This window comes from Bombina bombina, chromosome 7 (genome assembly GCF_027579735.1).
Source record: "Bombina bombina isolate aBomBom1 chromosome 7, aBomBom1.pri, whole genome shotgun sequence".
Lineage (NCBI taxonomy): Eukaryota > Metazoa > Chordata > Amphibia > Anura > Bombinatoridae > Bombina > Bombina bombina.
The window spans coordinates 396,238,087-396,258,082 of NC_069505.1; the positions used below are offsets into that span (position 1 = coordinate 396,238,087).

The 19,996-nt window shown below is 37.2% G+C and overlaps 1 protein-coding gene across 2 annotated transcripts in view; it reads right to left on the reverse strand.

The window, feature by feature from the left end:
* Positions 1–2,434: 2,434 nt before the first annotated feature.
* Positions 2,435–19,996, reverse strand: part of SEMA3F (semaphorin 3F) — a 165,039-nt gene continuing 147,477 nt past the window's right edge. For both annotated transcript variants that reach the window (XM_053721143.1, XM_053721142.1), the window contains 3 exons: positions 14,037–14,104; positions 7,183–7,316; positions 2,435–6,657 (listed from right to left, as the gene is read on the reverse strand). In XM_053721143.1, coding sequence (XP_053577118.1) covers positions 6,256–6,657; positions 7,183–7,316; positions 14,037–14,104 — 604 coding nt within the window. In that variant the 3' untranslated portion in view covers positions 2,435–6,255. The remainder of the gene's footprint in view (positions 6,658–7,182; positions 7,317–14,036; positions 14,105–19,996) is intronic.

Here is a 19,996-nt window from a genome sequence, read left to right on the forward strand (position 1 = left end):
TTTCCCACTGTGAGATATTAGTGCAATTGTTTACTCTTTACATAGCTATTCTAAAGAGAATACAGCTGTATTCATAATTGTATTATAGCAGATGGTGTCAACAGGCAAAATAACTATTTTATAATGACAAAATAAAGATAAAGCAGCTCATTGTAAAAAATGTAATGCACTCCAGAAAGTTAAATGGATAATTGAGAACATGTTAAAGGGGACAATATTTTCCAGTAAAATATCCCTTTAAAGACAAAGTGTGTTTACTTTATATAGAGTAAAAGGAAATTATGTCATACATGGTTTTGTGGGGAAAGAGAATCACTGAATGGCATTGGTGGTTTGCTGGAGGATTTTCAAAGCAGTCATAAAAATTTAATCAACACCACAACATACATAGTCCAATGTGTGTAACATAGGTTTTTCTTATCTGTTTACATAAGATGGATATTGTTTAAAAATAAAATGATCCATATAAGATCCTAAAGTGTTAGTTAAAGAGACATGAAACCCAATTTTTTTCTTTCATGATTCAGACAGAGCATGCAATTGTAAACAACTTTCTAATTTACTTCTATTATCTAATTTGCTTCATTCTCTTGATATCCTTTGCCAAAAAGCATATCTAGATAGGCTCAAGTAGCTGCTGATTGGCTTACCCTTGTGCATAGCTATTTCTCCAGCAAATGATATCTAAAGGATGAAGCAAATATGATAATAGAACTATAGAAGTAAATTGGAATGTTCAAAGAGAAAGAAAAACTGGTCCTTATAGAATAAATGATTATTGTGTTTATTACTGACTGACCTTGTATAACGATAATAAGTGGTGAACAGTCAGAAGTGTGCTTGTGAGCATTAATTGTATCAATGTACAAAAAAAAAAAGTCCTATAGTTTATAGGCTGAAGAAAAAGAATGCTCTTAAAGAAGAGGAAGAGGGAATGTTTAAAACATAACTTTTAATTGTAGTCTTATAAAAAATGAAAGCAGCAAAACGGTACAGGAGTGCACTTTTTTTGTCTGGCAACCTAGTTTTATGCGTCTGTTATTTGTTACAATATTGCAAAAACACTGGGATAGTGTAGGATAATGTATGCTTGGAGATTGTTAAGGGGTCTTTGCCTTAAATAATCATCAGAGTCTGTAGCAACAAATACTGGAATTGTTCATTAACATATGCCCCTAAATTGAGGTGGCAGAATCACCGTCCCAGTTCCAATACCCTCCCATCCTTCCCACCATTTCCCAAATCAAGTTTGTATTGTATTAATTATTTTAAGGATTAGACAGTGAGCGGTTAAAAAAAATAACAGGTGCCCCTGATGTGGTTGTGTTTCATATTACGCTTCCTCAGGACCTGGGACGGTGCTTCTGCTACCTCAATTTAGGGGCATATGTTAAAGGGACAGTCAAGTCCAAAATAAACTTTCATGATTCAGATAGGGCATGTAATTTTAAACAACTTTCCAATTTACTTTTATCACCAATTTTGCTTTGTTCTCTTGGTATTTTTAGTTCAAAGCTAAACCTAGGTAGGCTCATATGCTAATTTCTTAGACCTTGAAGGCCACATCTTATGTGAAAGCATTTTGACAGTTTTTCACCACTAGAGGGTGTTAGTTCATGTGTGTCATATATATAAGACTGTGCTCACACCAGTGGAGTTACCTAAGAATCAGCACTGGTTGGCTAAAATGCAAGTCTGTCAAAAGAACTGAAACAATAAGGCAGTTTGCAGAGGCATAGATACAAGGTAATTACAGAGGTAAAACGTGTATTATTATAACAGTGTTGGTTATGCAAAATTGGGGAATCGGTAATAAAGGGATTATCTATCTTTTTAAACAACAACAATTCTGATGTGGACTGTCCCTTTAATGAACAATTCCAGCATTAGTTGCTAAAGACTTTGATGATTATTTAATGCAAAAGCCCCTTAACAATCTCCAAGCATTTTTTTTTTCATGGTTCAGATAGAACCAACCATTTAAAAAAAATAATCCAATTTACTTCATTTTTTAAATTTGCTTCCTTTTCTTTGTATCCTTTGTGGAAAAGCATACCTAGGTAGGCTCGGGGGTAATGCTCTGCTTGGAGATAGCTGTTGATTGGCGGCTGCACATATATGCTTCTTGTCATTGACTCAACAGTAGTGCTTTATGGCACCTTCAACAAAAGGAACAAAGCAAATTTCCTAATAGAAGTCAATTGGACAGTTTCAAATTGTATGTTCTATCTGAATCAGGACAAAACAATTTTTGGGTTTTCTGTCCCTTTAATGAAAAAATATAGACAATTCAGTGACGCATAAGCTGGTTGGCAACTAGAAGTGAGTTGCAGATCAATGTTCCTTTGTATAGATTAAACATACTCCCTTTGTTTCAGCATTAGGTGTCATGTAGACTGTATGTTTGTCATAGACACAGACCCCCAAGTCAAAATTATGCAAAACAGTTCAGTGTTTATTATTATTATCTGGTTCATCCACAGGAGAGAATTCACTGCACGTTTCAATCTTAAACTCTGAGAAACTTTTTTACATAGTAATAATCTACAGCTTTTTACAGGCTGCCAAACTGGGGCAGCAACACATACTCAGGCACGAGGACCCCCCTCTGCATCAAATCCTTAGTCATTAGGATACCTACCTCCCATAATACTCAGTAAGCTGGGTATTGACCTACCCCTAATATTCTGTCAGCTGGGTCCCCCCCACTTCCCCTTAGTACCCAGTCATCAGGATAACCATCTTTAGCAAATACACAGCCACCCGGACATGCACCTTCTGAAATCCAGGCAACAGAACACTCGCCACCAGCAGATACACATATATCAGGCACCTTATCTCTACATATTACTCATTGGGACATATACTGGATTGTAATACCAAGGTATCAGCATGACTCCCCCATAATACTAAGACATAAGGACCCTCACCTCCATCTAACTTTTAAATATAAAGACACACATTACCTCATAAGACCTAGGAATTGAGGCACCCGTCTACATCTATTACCCAGAAACATTAAGTAATTTACCTCCTTCTAATACTCATGAGTCAGGGCACACACCCCATACTAATACTCAGGCATTAGGGCACTTCCATCCAATTTATATTCAGACATCAGTATTCTGCTCTCCGACTAATACTCAGACATCACATCCATTAACCAAAAATGGGGACACACGCCCACACTTAAAATCTAGACATCAGGGCATGTATCTTTATGTAACATCCAGCCATCAAGACATGCATCTTCATCTAATACCCAAACATCAGCACCTGCACCTTTATATAATACCCAGACATCATAAAATGCGTCCATACATATTACCCTGACATCAGGACCTTCAGCTTTACAAAATATCCAGATATCAGAACATGCATCCTTCCATAGTACCAAGGTTCAGGACATGCATCTTCAACTAATACCAAGACATGAGGACCTATGCCTTCAAATAAACTCATACATCAGTACATGCGTCCTCACAAAATACCCAGATATCAGGGCATGCATTCTCACATAATACTCAGACATCAGGGCATGCATCCTCACAGAATACCCAGACATCAGGGCATGCATTCTCACATAATACCCAGACATCAGGGCATGAATCTTCACCGAATACCCACACATCAGCACCTACACCTTTACATAATACTCATGCATCCTTATGTATTACCCAGACATCAGGGCATGCATCCTCATATAATACCTAGACATCAGGGCATGCATTCTCACATAATACCCAGACATCAGGGCATGCATCCTCACATAATACCAAGACATCAGAGCATGCATCCTCACATAATACCCAGACATCAGGGCATGAATCTTCACCGAATACCCACACATCAGCACCTACACCTTTACAAGATATACCCAGACATCAGGGCATGCATCCTCACATAATACCCAGACATCAGGGCATGCATCCTCACATAATACCCAGACATCAGGGCATGAATCTTCACCGAATACCCACACATTAGCACCTACACCTTTACATAATACCCATGCATCCTTATGTATTGCTCAGACATCAGGACATACATCTTCACCTGATACCCAAACAATGGCACCTACACCTTTATATAATATCCAGATATCAGCCTATACACATTTACCTAATACCAAGAGATCAGGACTTACACCTTCACATAATACCCAGACATCAGGACATGTATCTTCACCCTATAACTAGACATACGGATGTGTGTATTCACTTAACACTCAGACATAGGACATGCACCTTCATGTTATAACCATGCATCAGAATATCTTAACTCTATTTTACACCTGGGCAACAAGATACACATCCTCTCTTACTAGCTCTCCCCTTTTCCAATGATATGGACACTAATATAACTATATCTAGACATTTCACACTTTCCTAATACCACCTTACATACCTATATTTTCCTCCTAATACACAAATGTCACCTCATGGCTCTTATCTCCTCAGTAAAGACATCAGTATGTTTCACATCTTCCATATATCTATACCTCTGGATATTATAATATATATATATATATATATATATTAAACCGACATTATACATTTACCCCTAGTGAGGTGCTCAGTATTTTAGCCACATATCTCTAACCTTTGCCTAATACAGTCATTATTACCTGTGCCACACATTTACTCCTAATACACAGTTATCAGGACATGTACCTCACACCTCCTACTAAACAGTCATTCTGTTGTGACACACACATTGCGTGTATGTATATATATATATATATATATATATATATATATAATATCACATGTACTTCTCACCTTCTAATACACAGACATTGCTCATCTCCTCATAATACATTCATCATATAGGACACAGATCACTCACCTCCTCCTAATAAACATACAACACATAGCTTTCATTCTACTGGTATCGGTTATACCATTATATAAAAAGGAAGACTTGCATAAAGAAACAATACTCTGACAGCCCTGTGTGCTTATTGCAGGAATCATAGAGTATTACAACAAACTCTACAAACCCTCATACTCACTCCTCTCCTGAAAACCTTGTCCAGGAATTGTTGGTCTGTAGAGCACTGTGGCCTCACTTAGCGTATAACATTAGAGAGTTGTGATAAAGTGCAGGCATTCACTCATGCAACACATATGTTTCTAGAACATGTTCACAATGGCAACAATCCTAGGTAGGCCACTGAAAAAATATATATATATTTTACATTAGTATGTCCAATGAAAAAAATAAAATAATGGAAGATTTCATATATGTCGGTCACAGTTTCTAAAACCAATTCTATTTAAAGAGGAAACCTGATATTTTATACCTCTGTATTATTTCCATTTATTCCTAGATTCCATATTTGTATATGTTCACATTCCCAAAATTCTCCAGTTGGCACTGGCCAGCAATGAGTGCCTCAATGTAGAAGGAACATTCTGAATGCACTGATAGGTTTGGGTTGTTTTCAGAGATACATAAATGTTACAATAACTCCACCCCACACCATAGCAAGTTGGAATGTTCCATCCAACATCAGTCCTAGAGGAGGGATACATATATACTCTGGAGATACAGGTTATTGGTTTCCTGTGAGAGGTGACAACATTTCATTGGCTTTGTAGCTCAAATCAGAGAGGCAATGTGTCTAGCAGTGTCTGTTTTTGGGAATGACTGCTGAGGACATTGGGGTGGAAGGGAAGCAGCAGAGCCTCATAGGGCAGTGGTAATGGAAAGATGAATGGTGAAGAGCATTATCAGTGGTCATAGAGCAATGGTCAGCAGAAGCCTGTAGAAATAACGGGAAGACACAATACTGTTGTGCTGCACTGGGGAAAAGGTGCAATGTTTTGTAGGCTCCGGTATTGTTTAAAGCGGCAACAGAGAGACTTTCTGAAGGTCTTTCCAACAAAGACATTAAGAGCATCAGGACTTTGGGTAGAATGATAAGAGAGGAGTTTCTCATATGCTGAAAACTGTCTCAAAACAGTCATCAAAATCAGGACAGATTCCCTCTGCCTCAAATTGCCCCCTGGGACAGAAGAAGGGGAATTTCCATTTTCCCCAATAAATAAAGTCTGAGAGACCCAGGGAAATACAATGCCACCATTTGCTCTCTATAGATTTATATTTATATATATATATTTATATCCGTTTTTTGTCTTAATATTAAAAAAAGGAGATGGGGGAAAAATAAAATAAGGGCCAGTTTGTGGGTGGTAGAGCAATCTAGAGGGCGATTGGACAGTGGGAAACAAGTCCTGTTTTTATCCCATTTCATGTCTGAAGCTCTTCTGTGGGTGGATGGTTTCTTCGGTTCCTAGCTCGTTTCTGTTCTTGCAAGTCCTTGGCATCACTCTGAGCAGAGCCTGTGGGGCGCCAGTAGCCCTGGCAATATTGATTGATGAGTCCCATCTCTGGCTGGGAAAGGAGTTGAACCAAATCATCATAAGCTCCAGGAGGTCCAGCAGGGTTGGTTTCAAGAGCAGCAGGCGGCTCAGGCTGTAGAAGAGCGGCTGTAACAGCGTCAGCACTTAGCACATGAAGCCGGACACGCATTACAGTGTGCTTGAAGTTGTTCTCTGTAGCCGTGCAGTGGTAAACACCAGCGTCAGACAGTTGTAGTGACCGCAGGAGAAGCCCCTGATCTGTCTTGAGGAAACGACCTTCAGAGCGAAGCTATGAGGAAAAAACAGGCGTAAGGGGAGAATGTAATAAATACACAGCATGAATTCCTCCCAGAACTGACATGAGCTCTCCACCCTGCCCTGTTTAAAGAATAGTCTAGTCAAAATTAAACTTTTATGATTCAGATAGAGCAGCAATTTTAAGCAACTTTCTAATTTACTCCTATTATAAATTTTTCTTCATTCATTGGTATCTTTATTTGAAAAGCTGGAATGTAAGCTTCGGAGCCGGACCATATTTTGTTCAGCACCTGGGTAGTGCTTGCTGATTGGTGTTTAAATTTAGCCACCAATAAGCAAGTGCTACCCAGGTACTAAACCAGCTCATAAGCTTACATTCCAGTCTTTTGAAATAAATATACCAAGGGAACAAAGAAAAAATTGATAATAGGAGTACATTAGAAAGATGCTTAAAATTGCATTCTCTATCTGAATCATGAAAGTTTAATTGTGACTCAACTATTGCTTTAATTCCCTATAGTCTCTCATCACCATTATTTATAATTGTTTTTCTCACCTCCTTTTTACGGTCTGTGTTATCCTTCTGTAGTATCCACTTGATTGAGGCCTGGGGGGATCGAGGCGGACATTCCAGAAATGCTGAACTTCCCTCTACCCCATACTGCACGGCATCCACTCCATTTTTACTCCCTAAGGAAAGATTAATGCATAAGTTACAAAGGCTCTATGTGTGTCAACAACTAATTTGTTATACAATATTAATTAGTATTTATATAGCGCCTTTCTCCCAGTGCGACACAAAGCACTATTTTCAGCGCTCGCTCTCAGAATTAACCAAATCGGCAGCTGAATAGTAATAGTTTTATTATTACCCAATTAAATGGTACTTATTTTATTGACCTCAGAATGATGAAGGGTTGGGATTTGAACCTGTGACCTTGGATCTTTTAAACAGGCTTTTTTGAAGTCAGGGGGCTCCATGTACTAAGCAGTCAGCGAGCTACCCGCAACAAATCTCGCGTCAAAACTCGCAAACTGATATGTACAAAGTCGTCAACTATGTTCAAACTCGCATCTTTAAAATTGCGAGCGTACTTATCCGCCAAACCTCGCTACCTCTCCATTTTTCACTGTAATTAGACACATTTGACCACCAACTCGCCAAAAACGAATGTACTAAAAAATCTATTTGTCCGCTCGCTACAATTTCCGCTCCCACCTCGTTATTTTTGCCTCGCCACCTTTTAGGTGGCGGGCAAGGTACAAAACAATAGGAAAGTCAATCTAGACGCCAGTCTAGACATATATAAAAGGCAGTAATATCAGCATTGTACAGCATAACTGGCGTCTAATTTGTCTCTCATTTCCATGTACATAAATTGCGCCAAATTTGTCGACTGTAATTAAAGAGTAATCTATATTTTAAATTTGTATTGTATAGTTGTCAATCTTTATAATTATTTTTATATTAATATTTATATATTATCAGATCCAGATGAAGCCATATCCAAATTGTAAATAAATATTACAAAAATAACGCTCTGTTATCACTCTTCAAAAAATTTAGAACAATAATAAAATTGTTTAGATAAGTTGAACTTTTATAGGAGCAAAATTCTATTCCCGCGACTACTATGATGTTCGTGACACCTTGCATGTCACGTGTTAATAATTGGCCAGACAATTCAACTGAAAGTTTAAAGTACATCAGCTTAGTCGCGGCGAGCGAGACGTCAAATTTATCAATAATCCGCCACTGCTCGCTGCGGGCTAGACTTGTCTATTTATTGGGGGATTATTAGTACATAGTGACAGCGGACACCATTTCGCCCGCGGCGAGTAACGGCGAGTTTATCCGCGTCTAAAATGACGGATGAATTGACGGCTTAGTACATGGAGCCCAGGGTATTTAGCAACTGAGCTACCTCACCAGCCTCTATATTGTGGTAGATACATTTTAACCATGGCATAAAAATATATATATATATTCTGCCTTAAAGGGACCGAAAACCCACATTTTTAATTCATGATTCAGATAGAACATACAATTTCTTTCATGTAATTGGCAAGAGTCCATGAGCTAGTGACGTATGGGATATACAATCCTACCAGGAGGGGCAAAGTTTCCCAAACCTCAAAATGCCTATAAATACACCCCTCACCACACCCACAATTCAGTTTTACAAACTTTGCCTCCTATGGAGGCAACGTTGACATGCGCTTCTCAGCATTTTGAAACCCGATTCCTCTCAGAGTACAGCGAATGTCAGAGGGACGTGGAGAGTATCACCTATTGAATGCAATGATTTTCCTAATGGGGGTCTTTTTCATAGGTTCTCTGTTATCGGTCGTAGAGATTCATCTCCTACCTCCCTTTTCAGATCGACGATATACTCTCATATACCATTACCTCTACTGATAACTGTTTCAGTACTGGTTTGGCTATTTATTGCTATATGTGGATGAGTGTATTTTGGTAAGTATGTTTTTATTTCTTAAGACACCTCAGCTATGGTTTGGCACTTTATGCATTTATATAAAGTTCTAAATATATGTATTGTACTTATATTTGCCATGAGTCAGGTTCATGTATTTCCTTTTGCAGATTGTCAGTTTCACCTTCTAATAAGCGTAAGAGATCTTTTAAAACTTCTCATAAAGTTGATGAAATTTCAAATGACCGACAACATAATGAATTATCCACCTCTGATGAGGATCTATCTGATTCAGAAGATCCTTCCTCAGAGATTGACACTGACAAATCTACTTATTTATTTAAAACGGAGTATATGCGTTCTTTGTTAAAAGAATTGTTAATTACTTTCGATATTGAGGAAGCTAGTCCTCTTGATATTAAAACCAGTAAACGTTTAAATTCTGTTTTTAAACCTCCTGTAGTTACTCCAGAGGTTTTTCCTATTCCTGATGCTATTTCTGATATGATTTCTAAGGAATGGAATAAGCCAGGTACTCCTTTTAATCCTTCTGCAAAGTTTAAAAAATTGTATCCTTTACCAGCAATTTCAATAGAGTTTTGGGAAAAGATCCCCAATGTTGATGGGGCTATTTCAACTCTTGCTAAACGCACCACTATTCCTATGGAAGATAGTACTTCCTTTAAAGATCCTTTAGATAGGAAGCTTGAATCTTATCTAAGGAAAGCCTATTTATATTCAGGTCATCTTCTTGGGTCTGCAATTACTTTGGCTGATGTTGCAGCTGCTTCAACTTTTTGGTTGGAGAATTTAGCGCAACAAGAATTGGATTCTGACTTATATAGCGTATATATATTCGTTTACTACAACATGCTAATCATTTTATTTGTGATGCTATTTTTGATATGATCAAAATTGATGTTAGATCCATGTCTTTAGCTATTTTAGCTAGAAGAGCTTTGTGGGTTACTTGTTTGGGCGGAATCCAGCTCCTGTCTAATTTCTGCGGTTCATATCCCAGGTGTAGACAATTGGGAGGCGGATTATCTCAGCCGTCAGACTTTACATTCAGGGGAGTGGTCTCTCCATCCGGATGTGTTTTCTCAAATTGTTCAGATGTGAGGTCTTCCAGAAATAGATCTGATGGCTTCTCATCTAAACAAGAAACTTCCCAGATACCTGTCCAGGTCCAGGGATTCTCAGGCGGAAGCAGTAGATGCACTGACACTTCCTTGGTGTTATCAACCTGCTTATATCTTCCCGCCTCTAGTTCTTCTTCCAAGAGTGATCTCCAAAATCATCATGGAACAGTCATTTGTGTTGCTGGTGGCTCCAGCATGGCCCCACAGGATTTGGTATGCGGATCTTGTTCGGATGTCCAGTTGCCAACCTTGGCCACTTCCGTTAAGGCCAGACCTACTGTCTCAACGTCAGTTTTTCCATCAGGATCTCAAATCATTAAATTTGAAGGTATGGAAATTGAACGCTTAGTACTAAGTCATAGAGGTTTCTCTGACTCAGTAATTAATACTATGTTAGAAACTCGTAAATCTGTCTCTAGGAAGAATTATTATCGAGTTTGGAAGACTTACATTTCATGTTTTTCGTCTCATAAATTCTCTTGGCATTCTTTTAGAATTCCTAGATTTTTACAGTTTCTCCAGGATGGTTTGGATAGGGGTTTGACTGCAAGTTCCTTGAAGGGACAAATCTCTGCTCTTTCTGTTTTATTTCACAGAAAGATTGCTAATCTTCCTGATATTCACTGTTTTGTACAGGCTTTAGTTCATATTAAGCCTGTCATTAAATCAATTTCTCCTCCCTGGAGTCTTAATTTGGTTTTGAAGGCATTACAGGCTCCTCCTTTTGAGCCTATGCATTCTTTGGATATTAAACTACTTTCTTGGAAAGGGTTGTTCCTTTTGGCTAACTCTTCTGCTAGAAGAGTTTGAGGTATCTGCTCTTTCTTGTGAATCTCCTTTTCTGATTTTTCATCAGGATAAGGCGGTTTTGCGGATTTCATTTTAATTTTTACCTAAGGTTGTGAATTCTAACAACATTAGTAGATAAATTGTTGTCCCTTACTTGTGTCCTAATCCTAAGAATCCTTTGAAAAGATCCTTACATTCTTTGGATGTGGTGAGAGCTTTGAAATATTATGTTGAAGCTACTAAAGATTTCAGGAAGACTTCTATTTTTTGATTCATCAAGCTTATTTGGAGTCGGGTCAAGCCCTGCCTCAGAGAATTACAGCTCATTCTACTAGATCAGTCTCCACTTCGTGGGCTTTTAAGAATGAAGCTTCAGTTGATCAGATTTGCAAAGCAGTGACTTGGTCCTCTTTGCATACATTTACTAAATTCTACCGTTTTGATGTTTTTGCTTCTTCTGAAGCAATTTTTGGTAGAAAAGTTCTTCAGGCAGCTGTTTCAGTTTGATTCTTCTGCTGATGTTTTAAGTTTTTCTTTTCTTCATGAGAATAACATATTTTAGGTTGTGGATTGTTTTTTCAGCATTTGGCTGTTGTTTATTTGTATCCCTCCCTCTCTAGTGACTTTTGTGTGGAGTTCCACATCTTGGGTATTGATATCCCATACGTCACTAGCTCATGGATTCTTGCCAATTACACGAAAGAAAACATAATTTATGTAAGAACTTACCTGATAAATTCATTTCTTTCATATTGGCAAGAGTCCATGAGGCCCACCCTTTTTATGGTGGTTATGATTTTTTTGTATAAAGCACAATTATTTCCAACTCCTTGTTGATGCTTTTTACTCCTTTCTTTATCACCCCACTACTTGGCTATTCGTTAAACTGAATTGTGGGTGTGGTGAGGGGTGTATTTATAGGCATTTTGAGGTTTGGGAAACTTTGCCCCTCCTGGTAGGATTGTATATCCCATGGACTCTTGCCAATATGAAAGAAATGAATTTATCAGGTACGTTCTTACATAAATTATGTTTTTAAACAACTTTTCTATTATAACATGTGTCTGCAACACTATTTGACAGCAGTTTTGTAACTACATTTTTTTTTTGTTATACATTAGCGAGAGCACTAGATGGCAGCACTATTTCCTGTCATGTTGAGCTTCAGAACTGTGCACACTACCTATCTAGGTATCTCTTCAACAAAGAATAACATGAGAACAAAGCAAAATTTGATCATAGAATCAAATTGGAAACGTATTAAAATTGTATTCTCTTTAAGAATCGTTAAAGAAAAAATGTGGGCGTCATGTCCCCTTAAATGATAACTTGCAGTAGAAGTGAAAGGAGAGATGTCCCATTTGTAAAAGTACAAGACCCTGACACAGTATCAATAGCAGCAGATTACAAATAATCCTTATGCTAAAATAACACTGAATACCACAACAGAATAATTCAGGCTGCCATTACTCTCATTTATTCACTACATGACAATTCTGCCTCAGTTAGAGGTGACCTTTAATATAAACACCAAATAACTCTCAAAAATGTAGATCCAGCTGCTCTTTTTGAAAAGCACAAGAAGGGGAAATACATTTTTAAGCCCCGTCTTAAAACCTATTTATTAATAAAAATACAAAGTAATTTAAATTTTTTTATATATTTTTGGGGTCATCTTGGTTATGCAAAGTTTGTAGGTACCGTTACTTTAAAAAAACAAAAAAACATTCAAATTAACTTTATAAAATGTCACTATGATTTTCAAAGGGTCCTGCATTATTTAGTGACAATTGTTGTTGTTATGGTAACACTTTCAGCTAGTACTGGTATTAAAGGGACACTGAAGTCAATATTAAAGGGACGTGAAAACCAATTTTTCTTTATTTCATGATATAGATAGTAGATAGTGCATACAATTTTAAACAACTTTCCAATTTACTTCTATTATCATATTTCCTTTGATCTTTTGGTATCCTTTGTTGAAGGAGCAGTATTGCACTTCTGAACACATCAGGTAAGCCAATGCCAAGAGGCATTTATTTGCAGCCACCAATCAGGAGCAGGCACCCAGTAGTACGTTGCTGCTCCCTGAGCCTAACTAGGTATTCTTTTCAATAAAGGATAGCAAGAGAACAAAGTAAATTAGATACTATAAGTGAACTGGGAAGTTGTTTAAAATTGCATGCTCTATCCGAATCATAAATGAAAGATTTTGGGTTTCATGTCCATTTAAACTTTCAGATAGAGCAGCAAGACTTTCCAATTTACATCCATTATGAAATTGTGCACAGTCTTTTATATGCACACTCTCTGAGGCACCAGCTTCTACTGAGCATATACATGTGAGTCTGTGATTCGCTGAAGGCTGTCACATGATACAGTGGGCCAGCAAATTAAAGGAACATTTGAAATTTGTTAGGAAATTGCCTTTTATTATGTACTGTTTGATTATACAATTATACTTTATTTAATGGTCCTTTAATTCAAATGTAAATTGGTGAAGATTTAGCAAAACTGAACATTCTTATGAGCTGTCAGAATAGTTAGATTTTTACTTAAAGGAACAGTCTAGTCAAAATGAAACTTTCATGATTCAGATAGAACAGCAATTTTAAGCAACTTTCTAATGTTCTCTTGGTATCTTTATTTGAAAAAGCAAGAATGTAAGCTTAGGAGCCAGCCCATTTTTGGTTCAGCACCTGGGTAGCGCTTGCTGATTGGTGGCTAATGTAGATACCAAGAAAACGTAGAAAATTTGATAATTGGAGTAAATTAGAAAGTTGCTTAAAATTGCTGCCCTATCTGAATAATAAAAGTTTTATTTGAACTAAACTATCCCTTTAATACAAGTTTCTTTTAGTATCACGAGGGTGTTTTATCATTGTGAGTTTGCCCAGTTTGAGAAATACAATCACTTTAAATGCCATGGTCCTATAAATGTTGTATCCAGGTATTGTAGTACTAGTAACTAGTAATAGTAACTAGTAATAGTTAGTAAATGTAGTGTTATTCTTCATGCTGTATGTGTAGGTTACAGGTCTCACCATTCGAGTTGTACCCTCTGCACTGCCTCATGGGATTGCCGTGTCTTACATCCTGGCGCCGGCTGCGTCTATAAGGGATAGATGGGGGAGCACAGGAACAAAATAAGAGAGAGAATAATTAGCAAGCTCACTCTGGTTTCATTTCTGGTCATCAGGTTCTTAAAACAAACAATAAACACCTTGTAATTACAAGACATTCCTTTTGTTTAACTAAATAATAACATATCAACCAAGTGTAAATGTCTTTAAAAAAATAACATCTTTTGTACTGCAATCATTTTTCAAGACAAACTCCACACACTATTTGCCTTATTTGAAAGAGCCAATCTGGGCTTTAGTCCACAGACAACAGGGCTAGTCACTGTCATAAAGTTAGTATAAAATGCATTGTTTTGCAGTTGTTATCGGTTAGGTATGTAGCAGGATTAGCCTTGAGAAAGGTGCAATTCAAGTTCTGAGAATTAGAAAATCTTCAGATTTCAGAGCTGAATTGCATGAAAAAAAGAGTAACGTAAATAATAAAAATAAATATTTAAAAGTTGTTTCAGTACTCATAACCAAACATTTTATATAAAAAACACAAGGGGCTCGATCACATATTTTGCGTAAGTTTTAAACCCACGTCCCCGTAAGTTCACCTTGCACATAGGGTGAATCACATAACACACGTTGCCATATGATATACTGGCGTAAGTAGGCCAAACTGCCGATGTTCAGAAATGTGCGCAACTACACATTTCTGGCATCACCAGTACTTTACGCCAGTATATTGCACCCGTAATTGGAGATCAAAGAGTAGGAGTGTTTGTGTTGACTTTAAACTGTTTCTTAATGGTGTAGTAGACCAAGCGCTAGTGGGTACACCTTAAGCTCTCTTCCAGAAGTCCCCTAGTAGACTTAGATAGGTAACAGATAATTTGAATAGGGAAGTGAGCGCTACAAGCAAAAAGGCCGAGATAGATACGGTAAAATTTTTTAATTAATATAAATAAAACACAGGTTTAGGTTAAAAAACTTAATGGATCCATGATGTACATGTAAACAGTAAAAGATATTGAATACAATATATAAAAAATACAATGCAATTTAGTGAGGTAGTCGCAGCATAGACCACACCGTGGTTAAGATCACAATGTTACACTTCTTTGCAATGTGCACAAATATTACATACGTTTTAACATTCTGTGTCTGAATGGCTAATTCTAACTCTAACTATATAAAAATCCTATAAGGAACTTGATTGGTTATATGTGGTATGAAAGTCTTCCTTGATAGTGCTGATTCCGTGTATTTGTGTTACAAATCCAATTGTCCAATAAAGAATACCAATAAAAGTTCCAATAAATTCCAGAAAATCCAAAAAATGCGCATATATTGGTGAAAAGGAAAAGTGAAAAAAGATCAAAATGAAAAATATTGGTGATAACAACAATCTCCTGATGTGTCTTCAAAATTAAAAGTCATAAAAGATGTGGCTGTGAACAAAGGCTTTGTGTGGTACTGTTCTTGATACAAAAAAATAGTATACAATGTGTATGTGGAGGCAATAAAACTGGAATCCTGTTTCCTTAAAAGAAGACAAAAGATTCCCCAAAAAGTACCAAAAATACAAAAATAGCAAAAGATATATAAAATCCTATACCTGTAAAAAAACAGAAATAACAATAGTGCAATAAGGTTTATAACTCCTTTTAGGATATTGAAATAGGGCTCACCAGTAGTATGTCGACGCGTTTCAACCTTTCCCAGGCCTTTCTCAAGACTATCAAGGCCTCAAGATAGTCTTGAGAAAGGCCTGAGAAAGGCCGAAACACGTCAACATACTACTGGTGAGCCCTATTTCAATATCCTAAAAGGAGTTATAAACCTTATTGCACTATTGTTATTTCTGTTTTGCTGCGTCTGCCTATATGTGGCAAGCTGAAAATGGAGTAAAAGCTGCAAACAACATATACTTTTTATAAGAAGACAGACCATTTAAACAGTGGTGGAAATATTAGCGGTTGTGCAGTTGTGAACATATTTCATTACACAGTGTGCAGGGAGACAGACAAGACCTGCACAGGTAGAAAATCTAGTGTGGGAAACAAACCCTAGGGCTGCATATGACTTCCTCCAGAATTATACATCATTTTAGGTATCTGGTCCCCTCAATCCATTAAAGGGACAGTGTACTGCAAATATGTTTCTTTTTCCCATAATGTGTTTCCAATGACTTATTATACCAGATGCAGAGAATAAAATGTATGAGAAATTGTTTCTATAGGATCACTCCTTCCTCCTACTGGGAGTGGAATTTTTTCCGCTCGATATGTTTACACAGATTTCATATAGCTTATACTTATATCTAAAAACTTTCAAGGGACATTATACATTCATTTTTTCTTTGCATAAATGTTTTGTAGATTATCTATTTATATAGTCCATAAAGTTTTTTAGTTTTTTTTTAAATGTATAGTTTTGCTTATTTTTAAATAACATTGCTCTGATTTTCAGACCCCTAACCAAGCCCCAAAGTTTTAGGAGAATACCGTCAGCTACCTTCTCCAGCTTGCTCCTGTTTGTGTAAAGGGTCTTTTCATATGCAAAAGAAGGGGGAGGGGGGAGTGTCTTATTTGCCACTTGCAGTGGGCTTTCCAGCTACCTTTTCAACAGAGCTAAACTGAGAACTTCTAAGTAAGTTTTTAAACAGTTTTATACTGGATATTTATATTAGTTTCTGTGCATCTTATTCTTTTTAGTAGTGTCTATTACATATAGTTATATGAAAATGAGTGTATACTGTCCCTTTCAGTATAGGTAGGGACACCACAGCAAAATCTGCTTTTTCTAATACTAATATAAAGTTACAGGAGCTATTTTTGTTTACAATTTATAACACTCCAGTAGGTAAAAATTGATAACTGGGAACAAGTTAAAGGAGAGAAAAATCAGGGTAGATTGTCCCTTTAAGTGTGCCATGCAAAACAGCTATACTCAACTCTGGTGGATTTTGGCTACTTTTTCTTTGCGATACCAATCACATAGCGATTTAAATTAGTTAAGATGCCTAAATTATGGATAAAATCTGATTATCCAACAGGTAAAATGGATTATTGGAAACAAATTAAAGTGGATTTTATTTTTTGGGGTAAACTGTCCCTTTAAGAATAGAATATTTTAGTATAGGTAGATATACCACGGGCTAAATCAGCTATTTCAAATACTGTCATAAATGTAAAGGAGCTATTTGTAAACAATTTAATACACTCCAGCAGATAAAATGGATTATTGGGAACAAATTAAAGAGGAGAAACATATTGGGTAAACAATATTGATGAATCAGTATTAATGATGATTGCCTAATATGTTTAAATGCAGTCATATTATATTATATATATATTATATTTTCTAGAAATGTGCAATATACAATATTGAATAATTTTGTGTAATTTTATAATTAACATTTGCAATAGAATAGTGCATTTCTATGTCATTTCAGAATTTTTGTTTGCAAACCATTAACAAATGTCAGTTTTAACTAAACAACTAATTAACAAATCAGCGAATCAACGAAAAATAAATGTGTTTGTTAATTTGTTAACGAGATAATTAAATATTGAAAAATACACTAATATTATATAAACAAATCCACTTATTTTAGTTGATTAATTAAAAGTGCCATTTGTTATTATTTTGCAAATGAAAATCACCAAAAAAAAATTAATATATTAATATGAAAACTTTGTGATGAATTTGTACCATTAAAAAGGGGCCAAATGTGTCTTCAAACAATCAAGGTATTCCCGTCTCATTAAGTGTAGTAGTTTTAGTACGCATATTTTAAGGTACTTGGTTCAAATCCTCTATTTGCAAAGCATTATAGCCAAAAGGTTTTAAAAAAAAGGTTTTATTTTGTATGTAATACTCTTTGTAGAAACTAAATTACTGAAAGTCAAAGGTAAAATAACTTTGACCACTTATAATCTGGCATTAGTCCATCAAACATAAAAAAAATAGAAATTCCTCATTTAAGTGTATGCTTGATGGACATTTTAGGCTCCCCCAATATATTTTTGAACAAAGTTCCATCAAGGATGGAATTTTTATGCATTTTGGGTTTCATTGAGAATTTAAACTTGCATTAACATACCTTAACATGGTGGTCTCTCCCCTTCCTTTAAGCTAGAAAGGGGCACAAGGCAAGGTTGCCCATTGTCCCCGCTCCTATTCGATCTTGCCATTGAGCCGCTGGCTTGCTATATCCGACAACACTGTGCTGGCCTTAAACTACACGCACAGTGTCTACATATCTCACTGTTTGCTGATGACCTCTTGTTGTATATTAGCAACCCTGATCTTAACGTTCCTCAAATATTACAAGTAATGACAAAATTTGGTACCTTTACTGGATACAAAATAAACGAAGACAAATCTGAAGTCACTTGGCTTCAAAACCAGGGAGGCAGCTCCCTTCAGAACACGAGTCTTAAGGTCACGGACGGGTCTTTTAAGTATCTGGGGATTCACTTACATGTAGACCCCACAAAGATTTATCAACTTAATATCCCAAAAGTTATACTTAGTTCACAGAACACCATCCGAGGTTGGAGGGGTCTTCCCCTCTCCCTTCACGGTAGAATTCATTTATTGAAAATGGTAATACTACCAAAAATCTTGTATCCCTTGCAAATGCTCCCTCTTCTGCTCCACAACAAGGACATACAGGTAATCTCTTCTACTTTTGCCTCCTTTGTGTGGAACCAAAAAAAGCATAGGATCAACACCACCAGACTCTCTATGCCACTGGGGGTGGGGGGACTTAGGTTTCCGAACATTCAGTGGTACAATTGGGCAACACTAACTAAGCTGGTGCTTGGCTGGTTGGCCGGATCTGAATACTTCAGCCATGCTGTAGAGGCGGACTGTGCGTCACCGCTGAACTTGGCCTACCTCCCACACTCTACCTTGTCTGCCTTACCCCATCACATTTCTCAGAACATACTGTTCAGAGACCCGCTGAGAGCATGGCACAGGCTATGCCGATTCTGGGGTAGTGATCACAAAGTGACCAAATATCTGCCCATACAGGGAAACCCTACGTTCATACCTGGTTTCACCACCAGGGCCTTTCAGAAATGGAGGGCCTCTGGCCTGACCTCTATTGCACAATTTATCAATCCTAACACGCTTCAGGTTCTCCCTTTCCAGGAACTGAGAGAAACCTTTGCTATCCCCGCTGATACCATGTTCGCATATTTTCAGTGTAGGCACTTTGTCAGGGCTCTCATCTTAGACAATCGGCTTACTAAAGTAAGTTCTGGAGTGGACAGACTAGTCCGCATGACGAAACAAGGATCATATTCCATAACCCGTATATATAACGAAATCACAAGTCACTTAGAACAACCTGTCCTTCAAACAATACACAACAAATGGCAAGGGACAAGAGACATACAGATTACGGCACAAGAGATCGAAGATAGCTTTCAGAGAGTAAGAGCAGCTACCCTTTCAGCTTATTCTAGAGAGGCACACACCAAACTAATACATCAGGCATATATCCTCCCTAAACTAAGACTAAGGTGGGCCCCTCAGGCAGTAGATAAGTGTAACAAGTGCTCCTTTGCATCACCTGATCTCACACACTTAATATGGGACTGCCCCAAAATAAAAAGACTGTGGGGTAAAGTTCAGTTTTGGCTCCAGAGGGTACTCCAGCAAGAGATAGCTTTAACTCCCTCCACCATCATTTTTCTGACAGACCAGGGGATTACATCCCAACATCGGAAATTTCTGAACTCTGTGATTCTGCTCTCTAGGCGACTAATCATGCAGTATTGGGTAAGGGATAAGGCCCCACCCTTCAAGAAACTGTTGGGGGCAATACACACTCAGGTTTTGGTGGAGCAGGCGGACGTACAGGGAGATCTTGATAAAAGAATAAAATCTTATATATATAAATGGGAACCTTATTTACT